General features: G+C 37.6%; 1 protein-coding gene across 2 annotated transcripts in view; it reads left to right on the top strand.

Moving 5' to 3' along the window:
* PKP2 (plakophilin 2) overlaps positions 1 to 12,086 on the top strand; it is a 214,735-nt gene that overhangs the window by 182,522 nt on the left and 20,127 nt on the right. For both annotated transcript variants that reach the window (XM_053719062.1, XM_053719061.1), the window contains exon 10: positions 4,629 to 4,782. In XM_053719062.1, the coding sequence (XP_053575037.1) occupies positions 4,629 to 4,782 (154 nt within the window). The remainder of the gene's footprint in view (positions 1 to 4,628; positions 4,783 to 12,086) is intronic.

Raw genomic sequence — 12,086 nt, 5'->3', positions numbered from 1 at the left:
CATCCTGGTTACAGTCTAGTTGTGTGACACTGCCTCACAGGCATACAGTAGCAGCAGTGCATCCTAGTTACAGTCTAGCTGTATGACTCTGCCTCACAGACATACAGTAGCAGCAGTGCACCCTGGTTACAGTCTAGCTGTATGACTCTGCCTCACAGACATACAGTAGCAGCAGTGCACCCTGGTTATTGTCCTGGTTACTCTAACTCCTAGTTTCTCAACCTGTATATATACTTCATTAAGATATCTGATAAGCTTGTGAAACCAGGTAATACATCATTTCCATTTTTTCTCATGTAAAATAGCCATAACATTTGTGCTACAGTTGGGCTACATAGAAAACAAGTGTACGCCTGCAGGGGTGCTTGCTACAAAAAGGTTGAGAAACACTGCTCTCTAGCTTATCAGTATTTGACTAATTACCTGCCCTGCCCAGTTTACACAGTTTAAAATCTATCACTATTTTTGTCACTCAGCAGCTTGTGTGACCTTACTGTGAACTTGTTTATACAGCAGGAGATAGGTGGTGCTGTACGTTCACTTTTAAAGGGACATGAAACCCATTTTTTTTTTTCTTTTATGATTCAGATAGAGCATGTGATTGTAACCAACTTGCCAATTTACTTCTATTATCTAATTTGTTTTGTTCTCTTGGTATGCTTTGTTGAAAATATCTAGGTAGACTTAGGAGCTTCTTATTGGTGGCTGTCTATATATACCTTGTGTTATTGGTTCTCCTAATATGTGTAACTAGCTCCCAGTAGTACATTGCTGCTCCTTCAACAAAGGACACCAAGGGAGTTGAGCAAATTAGATAATAGAAGCAAATTTGAAAGGTATTTATTAAAAAATAGTGATCTTAGTTGCACAACATTGTCGCACTCAGCTCTACCAGTCACCAGCTCACAAGGTGTCTCAATAATGACTGGTCCTAATACTAAAAAAAAAAATCTGCTTTTATAGGATGAATCTGTAAGAATATTATATTATACATTGTATCATTTTAGTAGGAATAGTATAAAACACAATGTATCGTTATTGTATCTTTGCTGGATATTAAAAGTTGTTTTGTAACTCCCTGTGAGTTATACTGTTTGTAAAGTCTGTACTGTAAAAGCTATAATTGTACTTTTGCTTTCTTAAGGGATACTAAACCCAATTTATTTCTTTCATGATTCACATAGAGCATGCTATTTTAAATACTTTCTAATTTACTCCTATTATCAATTTGTCTTAGTTCACTTGCTATAATTTTTTGAAAAGCATGAATTGTAAAGCTTAGGACCGGCCCATTTTAGGTTCATAACCCTGGAAAGTGCTTGCTTTATTGGTGGTTACATTTAACCACCAATCAGCAAGTACTACCCAGGTGCTACTATATCCAGACATACTACATACAGTTATTTTGCAGATACTATATCCAAATGTACTACATAAGGTTTCTCTCTAGATAATATATCCAGACGTACTACATAAGATAACTCTCCTGATACTATATGCAGACATACTACATAAGATAACTCTCCTGATACTATATCCAGGTGTACTACATAAGCTTTCTCTCCTGATACTATATCCAGACATGCTACATAAGGTTACTCACCAGATACTATATTTAGGTGTACTACATAAGGTTACACTCCTGACACTATATTCAGACGTACTACATAAGGTTACTCTCCTGATACTATATCCAGACGTACTACATAAGGTTACTCTCCTGATACTATATCCAGACGTACTACATAAGGTTACTCTCCTGATACTATATCCAGACGTACTACATAAGGTTACTCTCCTGATACTATATCAGACGTACTACATAAGGTTACTCTCCTGATACTATATCCAGACGTACTACATAAGGTTACTCTCCTGATACTATATCCAGACGTACTACATAAGGTTACTCTCCTGATACTATATCCAGACGTACTACATAAGGTTACTCTCCTGATACTATATCCAGACGTACTACATAAGGTTACTCTCCTGATACTATATCCAGATGTACTACATAAGGTTACTCTCCTGATACTATATCCAGACATATTACATAAGGTTACTCTCCTGATACTATATCCAGACGTACTACATAAGGTTACTCTACTGATACGTACTATATCCAGACGTACTAAATAAGGTTACTGTCCTGATACTATATCCAGACGTACTACATAAGGTTACTGTCCTGATACTATATCTAAATATATACTACATAAGATTAATCTCTGAATACTATATCAAGATGTACTAAACAACGTTACTCTCTGGATGCTATATGCAGACCCACTACATAAGGTTACTCCACAGATACTATATCCAGACGTACTATGTATGTTTCTTTGTGGATACTATAATCAGGTGTACTACATTAATGTAATTTTTATTGGCTTACCTAGCAAACGGCTAGATTACGAGTTTTGCGTTATGAGGGGTGCGGTGCTAACTTACACGTTATTGTCACCGCTCACTTCCCTACAGCTATGGTATTACAGGTTTTTATAAACCCGGCGTTAAAAGACAAGAAGTGAGCGTAGAGCGGAGAGCCGGCTGAAAAAAGCAGCATAAAGCTCAGTAACGCAGCCCCATTGATTCCTATGGGGAAACTAAATTTATGTTTACACCTAACACCCTAACATGAACCCCGAGTCTAAACACCCCTAATCTTACACTTATTAACCCCTAATCTGCTGCCCCCGACATCGCCGACACCTACATTATACTTATTAACCCCTAATCTGCCGCCCCTAACATCGCAACCACCTACCTACATTAACCCCTAATCTGCTGTCCCTAACATCGCCGCCACCTATCTACATTTATTAACCCCTAATCTGCCGCCCTCAACGTCGCCACCCAATACTAAAGTTATTAACCCCTAAACTTATGTCTAACCCTTACCCCCACTATTTTAAATATAATTAAAATAAATCTAAAGAAAACCTACTATTAACTAAATAATTCCTATTTAAAACTAAATACTTACCTGTAAAATAAACCCTAAACTAGCTACAATATATCTGTTACATTGTATCTAGCTTAGGGTTTATTTTTATTTTACAGGCAAGTTTGTATTTATTTTAACTAGGTAGAATTGTTACTAAATAGTTATTAACTATTTAATAACTACCTAGCTAAAATAAATACAAATTTACCTGTAAAATAAAACCTAACCTGAGTTACACTAACACCTAACCTTACACTACAATTAAATAAATTACATTAATTAAATACAAATACCTAAATTACAAAAAACAAACACTAAATTACACAAAATAAAAAACAAATTACAAGATATTTAAACTAATTACACCTAATCTAATAGCCCTATCAAAATAAAAAAAAAGCCCCCCCAAAATAAAATAAAAAAAACCCTTGCTTAACCTAAACTACCAATAGCCCTTAAAAGGGCCTTTAGCGGGGCATTGCCCCAAAGAATTCGGCTCTTTTACCTGTAAAAAAAAATACAAACAACCCCCCAACAGTAAAATCCACCACCCACACAACCAACCCCCCAAATAAAACCCTAACTAAAAAAAACTAAGCTCCCCATTGCCCTGAAAAGGGCATTTGGATGGGCATTGCCCTTAATGGGCATTTAGCTCTATTGCTGCCCAAACCCTAATCTAAAACTAAAACCCACCAAATAAACCCTTAAAAAAAAAAAAACTAACACTAACCCCCGAAGATCCACTTACAGTTTTGAAGACCGGACAGCCATCGTCAACAAAGCCGGGAGAAGTCCTCAATGAAGCGACAAGAAGTCCTCAACGAAGTCGGGAGAAGTTTTCATCCAAGCCAGGAGAAGTGGTCCTCCAGACAGGCAGAAGTCTTTATCCATGCAGAGCAGGTCCATCTTCAAGACATCCGGCGCGGAGCATCCTCTTCTTACGACGACTCCCGACGAATGAAGGTTCCTTTAAGTGACATCATCCAAGATGGCGTCCCTTAGATTTCGATTGGCTGATAGAATTCTATCAGCCAATCGGAATTAAGGTTGAAAAAAATCCTATTGGCTGATGCAATTTGAATTTTCAAGTAACTCAGTTCTTTAGGTGGTTCTCATCTCACCAATGGACTTAGATAAATTCTCCCAGATGTGAGAGACACCAGTTTGTCAGTTTTTGTGCAGAGTCTAAAGAGAGAACAAGCAAAATTATTAGCAAATTCTTTAGTTGTGGCCACAGTGCTCATTACTCAGACATTTAGCAATTTGATGATTCCTATATTTCTGAGGGTTCTTTCTCAAGGACCTTTATTTCATCCTAATCCACAGAATTTGAGGCTTGAGGATTAGTTGGTAAATGTTAATGGTTCCAGACGCTAACTATTACAACTTCACTAAAAACAAGAAGTCTGCTACTTCATGATATTACAGAGTTGGGGATATATTTTCCAGTTAGATGATTCAACACAATGCTTCCCCATCTGTCTGTCTAAACAAGTTTAACTAGTGCATGATAGACGTTTTGAGAGTAAAATGTTCCTTTAAACATTTGCTTGTGCTGTTCCTCCCCATCTATGTTGAGTAAAGGTTATGAGTTTTTGGTCTTTATAAATAATCTGTTTATCGTGTAGTTAATAAACTAACCTTGTTCACAGCTGGTATCCGTTTATTTTCACAGATGCCCTCCGCAGTTGCACAGCTGATTGTTCTAAAAGAAAATGGCCTTCAGCACATTCGAAACATGCTGTCTTCAGGAGATGCTGGTGTGAAACGAACCGCGGTCTCGCTCCTAAGGAACTTGTCTCGCAACCACTCTCTGCAGAATGAAATAGGTCAGTACAGGTTGTGGCATGCAGTTAACCTCTGCAAATTGCACTAATCACTCTCCACAAGGACAGAGGCAAATCCAAATTGGTTTATCTCCTCTACTTGTCTGTCAGTAAGTCCATTAATAGAAGACAGCCAAATATCAAGTCACACAGAAATGTTAACATCAATAATTTTACCATTGGAGACACTGAGCTACAAAACACAGCAGTTGTAAACTTAAATAAAATTTAACACAACATAAAATGTTTAATTATGCACAGTAAAAAAAAAAAAGCAAATATTGCAATGCACTTTTTGTTTGATTTGTCATTCTTCAATTTACCGCACCCCAAGACATGAATATGGAATTCATAGCCATTAACCTACATGCTGCACAGTAATGCAGTGTTTTTAATAACTGATGCGCATATATATATATATATATATATATATATATATATATATATATATATATATAACCTGTTTATATATATATATATATATATATGTATATATATATATATATATATATATATATATATATATATATATATATATATATATATATATATATATATATTTATTTATTTTTTAACAGCACTCCAGACTTCAACCACGATAACCCAGGGTGCTGCAAAAAGTCTTGATATTGAGCAAAAAAAAAGCGCACTCCAATGGGAATTATTTTGCAAATAGTAACTTTAATGTGAACGTTTTTGGACCATTACAGATATTTCTTTCATGTAATTAGCAAGAGTCCATGAGCTAGTGACGTATGGGATATACATTCCTACCAGGAGGGGCAAAGTTTCCCAAACCTCAAAATGCCTATAAATACACCCCTCACCACACCCACAAATCAGTTTTACAAACTTTGCCTCCTATGGAGGTGGTGAAGTAAGTTTGTGCTAGATTCTATGTTGATATGCGCTCTGCAGCAGGTTGGAGCCCGGTTTTCCTCTCAGCGTGCAGTGAATGTCAGAGGGATGTGAGGAGAGTATTGCCTATTTGAATTCAATGATCTCCTTCTACGGGGTCTATTTCATAGGTTCTCTGTTATCAGTCGTAGAGATTCATCTCTTACCTCCCTTTTCAGATCGACGATATACTCTTATATATATATACCATTACCTCTGCTGATTTTCATTTCAGTACTGGTTTGGCTTTCTACAACATGTAGATGAGTGTCCTGGGGTAAGTAAGTCTTATTTTCTGTGACACTCTAAGCTATGGTTGGGCACTTTTTTTATAAAGTTCTAAATATATGTATTCAAACATTTATTTGCCTTGACTCAGGATGTTCAACGTTCCTTATTTCAGACAGTCAGTTTCATATTTGGGATAATGCATATGAATAAATAAATTTTTTCTTACCTTAAAAATTTGACTTTTTCCCCTGTGGGCTGTTAGGCTCGCGGGGGCTGAAAATGCTTCATTTTATTGCGTCATTCTTGGCGCGGACTTTTTTGGCGCAAATTTTTTTTTCTGTTTCCGGCGTCATACGTGTCGCCGGAAGTTGCGTAATTTTTGCGCCAAAAGTGTTGGCGTTCCGGATGTGGCGTCATTTTTGGTGCCAAAAGCATTTAGGCGCCAAATAATGTGGACGTCTTTTTTGGCGCTAAAAAAATATGGGCGTCACTATTGTCTCCACATTATTTAAGTCTCATTATTTATTGCTTCTGGTTGCTAGAAGCTTGTTCCTTGGCATTTTTTCCCATTCCTGAAACTGTCATTTAAGGAATTTGATCAATTTTGCTTTATATGTTGTTTTTTCTATTACATATTGCAAGATGTCCCACGTTGACACTGAGTCAGAATATACTTCTGGAAAATCGCTGCCTGGTGCTGGATCTACCAAAGTTAAGTGTATCTGCTGTAAACTTGTGGTATCTGTTCCTCCAGCTGTTTGTACTGATTGTCATGACAAACTTGTTAATGCAGATAATATTTCCTTTAGTAATGTTACATTACCTGTTGCTGTTCCGTTAACATCTAATACTCAGAGTGTTCCTGATAACATAAGAGATTTTGTTTCTAAATCCATTAAGAAGGCTATGTCTGTTATTCCTCCTTCTAGTAAACGTAAAAAGTCTTTTAAAACTTCTAATTTTTCAGATGAATTTTTAAATGAACATCATCATTCTGATTCTGATAATGGTTCTTCTGGTTCAGAGGATTCTGTCTCAGAGGTTGATGCTGATAAATCTTCATATTTATTTAAAATGGAATTTATTCGTTCTTTACTTAAAGAAGTCCTAATTGCATTAGAAATAGAGGATTCTGGTCCTTTTGATACTAAATCTAAATGTTTAAATAAGGTTTTTAAATCTCCTGTAGTTATTCCAGAAGTTTTTCCTGTCCCTGATGCTATTTCTGAAGTAATTTCCAGGGAATGGAATAATTTGGGTAATTCATTTACTCCTTCTAAACGTTTTAAGCAATTATATCCTGTGCCATCTGACAGATTAGAGTTTTGGGACAAAAGCCCTAAGGTTGATGGGGCTGTCTCTACTCTTGCTAAACGTACTACTATTCCTACGGCAGATAGTACTTCCTTTAAGGATCCTTTAGATAGGAAAATCGAATCCTTTCTAAGAAAAGCTTACTTGTGTTCAGGTAATCTTCTTAGACCTGCTATATCTTTAGCGGATGTTGCTGCAGCTTCAACTTTTTGGCTAGAAGCTTTAGCGCAACAAGTAACAGATCATAATTCTCATAACATTATTAATCTTCTTCAACATGCTAATAATTTTATTTGTGATGCCATCTTTGATATCATTAGAGTTGATGTCAGGTATATGTCTCTAGCTATTTTAGCTAGAAGAGCTTTATGGCTTAAAACTTGGAATGCTGATATGTCTTCTAAGTCTACTCTGCTTTCCCTTTCTTTCCAGGGTAATAAATTATTTGGTTCTCAGTTGGATTCTATTATCTCAACTGTTACTGGAGGGAAAGGAACTTTTTTACCACAGGATAAAAAATCTAAAGGTAAATTTAGGTCTAATAATCGTTTTCGTTCCTTTCGTCACAATAAGGAACAAAAGCCTGATCCTTCATCCTCAGGAGCGGTATCAGTTTGGAAACCATCTCCAGTCTGGAATAAATCCAAGCCTTTCAGAAAACCAAAGCCAGCTCCTAAGTCCACATGAAGGTGCGGCCCTCATTCCAGCTCAGCTGGTAGGGGGCAGATTACGTTTTTTCAAAGAAATTTGGATAAATTCCATTCACAATCTTTGGATTCAGAACATTGTTTCAGAAGGGTACAGAATTGGCTTCAAGATAATGCCTCCTGCAAAGAGATTTTTTCTTTCCCGTGTCCCAGTAAACCCAGCGAAGGCTCGAGCATTTCTTAAATGTGTTTCAGATCTAGAGTTGGCTGGAGTAATTATGCCAGTTCCAGTTCTGGAACAGGGGCTGGGGTTTTATTCAAATCTCTTCATTGTACCAAAGAAGGAGAATTCCTTCAGACCAGTTCTGGATCTAAAAATATTAAATCGTTATGTAAGGATACCAACATTCAAAATGGTAACTGTAAGGACTATCCTGCCTTTTGTTCAGCAAGGGCATTATATGTCTACAATAGATTTACAGGATGCATATCTGCATATTCCGATTCATCCAGATCACTATCAGTTTCTGAGATTCTCTTTCCTAGACAAGCATTACCAGTTTGTGGCTCTTCCGTTTGGCCTAACAACAGCTCCAAGAATTTTTACAAAGGTTCTCAGTGCCCTTCTGTCTGTAATCAGAGAACAGGGTATTGTGGTATTTCCTTATTTGAACGATATCTTGGTACTTACTCAGTCTTCACATTTAGCAGAATCTCATACGAATCGACTGGTGTTGTTTCTTCAAGATCATGGTTGGAGGATCAATTTACCAAAAAGTTCATTGATTCCTCAGACAAGGGTAACCTTTTTAGGTTTCCAGATAGATTCAGTGTCCATGACTCTGTCTTTGACAGACAAGAGACGTCTAAAATTGATATCAGCTTGTCGAAACCTTCAGTCACAATCATTCCCTTCGGTAGCCTTATGCATGGAAATTCTAGGTCTTATGACTGCTGCATCGGACGCGATCCCCTTTGCTCGTTTTCACATGCGACCTCTTCAGCTCTGTATGCTGAACCAGTGGTGCAGGGATTACACAAAGATATCTCAATTAATATCTTTAAAACCGATTGTACGACACTCTCTGACATGGTGGACAGATCACCATCATTTAGTTCAGGGGGCTTCTTTTGTTCTTCCGACCTGGACTGTAATTTCAACAGATGCAAGTCTTACAGGTTGGGGAGCTGTGTGGGGGTCTCTGACAGCACAAGGGGTTTGGGAATCTCAGGAGGTGAGATTACCGATCAATATTTTGGAACTCCGTGCAATTTTCAGAGCTCTTCAGTCATGGCCTCTTCTAAAGAGAGAATCGTTCATTTGTTTTCAGACAGACAATGTCACAACTGTGGCATACATCAATCATCAAGGAGGGACTCACAGTCCTCTGGCTATGAAAGAAGTATCTCGAATTCTGGTATGGGCGGAATCCAGCTCCTGTCTAGTTTCTGCGGTTCATATCCCAGGTATAGACAATTGGGAAGCGGATTATCTCAGTCGCCAAACGTTACATCCGGGCGAATGGTCTCTTCACCCAGAGGTATTTCTTCAGATTGTTCAAATGTGGGGACTTCCAGAAATAGATCTGATGGCCTCTCATCTAAACAAGAAACTTCCCAGGTATCTGTCCAGATCCAGGGATCCTCAAGCGGAAGCAGTGGATGCTTTGTCACTTCCTTGGAAGTATCATCCTGCCTATATCTTTCCGCCTCTAGTTCTTCTTCCAAGAGTAATCTCCAAGATTCTGAAGGAATGCTCGTTTGTTCTGCTGGTAGCTCCAGCATGGCCTCACAGGTTTTGGTATGCGGATCTTGTTCGGATGGCCTCTTGCCAACCGTGGACTCTTCCGTTAAGACCAGACCTTCTGTCGCAAGGTCCCTTTTTCCATCAGTATCTCAAATCCTTAAATTTAAAGGTATGGAGATTGAACGCTTGATTCTTAGTCAAAGAGGTTTCTCTGACTCTGTGATTAATACTATGTTACAGGCTCGTAAATCCGTATCTAGGGAGATATATTATAGAGTCTGGAAGACTTATATTTCTTGGTGTCTTTCTCATCATTTTTCCTGGCATTCTTTTAGAATTCCGAGAATTTAACAGTTTCTTCAGGATGGTTTGGATAAAGGTTTGTCTGCAAGTTCCTTGAAAGGACAAATCTCTGCTCTTTCTGTTCTTTTTCACAGAAAGATTGCTAATCTTCCTGATATTCATTGTTTTGTACAAGCTTTGGTTCGTATAAAACCTGTCATTAAGTCAATTTCTCCTCCTTGGAGTTTGAATTTGGTTCTGGGGGCTCTTCAAGCTCCTCCGTTTGAACCTATGCATTCATTGGACATTAAATTACTTTCTTGGAAAGATTTGTTCCTTTTGGCCATCTCTTCTGCCAGAAGAGTTTCTGAATTATCTGCTCTTTCTTGTGAGTCTCCTTTTCTGATTTTTCACCAGGATAAGGCGGTGTTGCGAACTTCTTTTCAATTTTTACCTAAGGTTGTGAATTCTAACAACATTAGTAGAGAAATTGTGGTTCCTTCATTATGTCCTAATCCTAAGAATTCTAAGGAGAAATCATTGCATTCTTTGGATGTAGTTAGAGCTTTGAAATATTATGTTCAAGCTACTAAGACTTTCCGAAAGACTTCTAGTCTATTTGTTATCTTTTCCGGTTCTAGGAAAGGTCAGAAGGCCTCTGCCATTTCTTTGGCATCTTGGTTGAAATCTTTAATTCATCATGCTTATGTCGAGTCGGGTAAAACTCCGCCTCAAAGGATTACAGCTCATTCTACTAGGTCAGTTTCTACTTCCTAGGCGTTTAGGAATGAAGCTTCGGTTGATCAGATTTGCAAAGCAGCAACTTGGTCTTCTTTGCATACTTTTACTAAATTCTACCATTTTGATGTGTTTTCTTCTTCTGAAGCTGTTTTTGGTAGAAAAGTACTTCAGGCAGCTGTTTCAGTTTGATTCTTCTGCTTATATTTTCAGATTTAAACTTTATTTTTGGGTGTGGATTTTTTTCAGCGGAATTGGCTGTCTTTATTTTATCCCTCCCTCTCTAGTGACTCTTGCGTGGAAGATCCACATCTTGGGTAGTCATTATCCCATACGTCACTAGCTCATGGACTCTTGCTAATTGCATGAAAGAAAACATAATTTATGTAAGCACTTATATGATAAATTCATTTCTTTCATATTAGCAAGAGTCCATGAGGCCCACCCTTTTTTTGTGGTGGTTATGATTTTTTTGTATAAAGCACAATTATTCCAATTCCTTATATTTATGCTTCACACTTTTTTCTTATCACCCCACTTCTTGGCTATTCGTTAAACTGATTTGTGGGTGTGGTGAGGGGTGTATTTATAGGCATTTTGAGGTTTGGGAAACTTTGCCCCTCCTGGTAGGAATGTATATCCCATACGTCACTAGCTCATGGACTCTTGCTAATATGAAAGAAATTAATTTATCAGGTAAGTTCTTACATAAATTATGTTATTGTGTACCAGTCTCTCCCGGATAGACATGCGCCTCGTGATGACGTAATCATCCTGGGCAACGTGGGGCCGGGCCCAGCTAAAATATAAAACATTTAATACAGATATGACTGAGAAAACAGAATACATTTCATAGCCACATATTGCAGCAGAACAATGGTAGCAAAGTCAGGTCATGTTATAACATATTCTGCTAAATGACGAAAAAGTGCAGCTCATATGATTGAGTCGCCATGGCAACAGAACAGAACAATGTCTGAGAGCTGACAGGGCAGTAAGCGCCCTCGCCAGAAAACCAGATGTAGCAGATCATAGTTATAACAGAACGTAATTGCATATAACAAACCTATTAATGCTTACTTGTATAGCTCAAATCCTATATACATATGTAATGTAGATTGGGGAATAATAGAATCATGAGTTGTTAATAGCAAAAATAAAAAAATAACAACCAGGAGGAGATTATTCTGATGAGATTACATTGAATTGAATGAGAGTCTCATTTTCCATTCCTTATTGAAATTGCTATTAACTTATTATTCTATTATTTCCCAATCTACAATACATATGTATATAGGATTTGAGCTATATAAGTAAGCATTAATAGTATTGTGACAATCACTGGACCCTTGGACCAGAGGGACGCTCGAGGTTCCCTGTGAGGAGACACGGAGACAAAGGGTATATACGAACCAAAGATTTAACACAGTTGATACCAGCTCAGGCTCAGA

This window comes from Bombina bombina, chromosome 6 (assembly GCF_027579735.1).
Source record: "Bombina bombina isolate aBomBom1 chromosome 6, aBomBom1.pri, whole genome shotgun sequence".
NCBI classification, from domain to species: domain Eukaryota; kingdom Metazoa; phylum Chordata; class Amphibia; order Anura; family Bombinatoridae; genus Bombina; species Bombina bombina.
The sequence above is the reverse complement of the archived record's forward strand: the minus strand, read 5'-3'. Positions and strand labels throughout refer to the sequence as shown.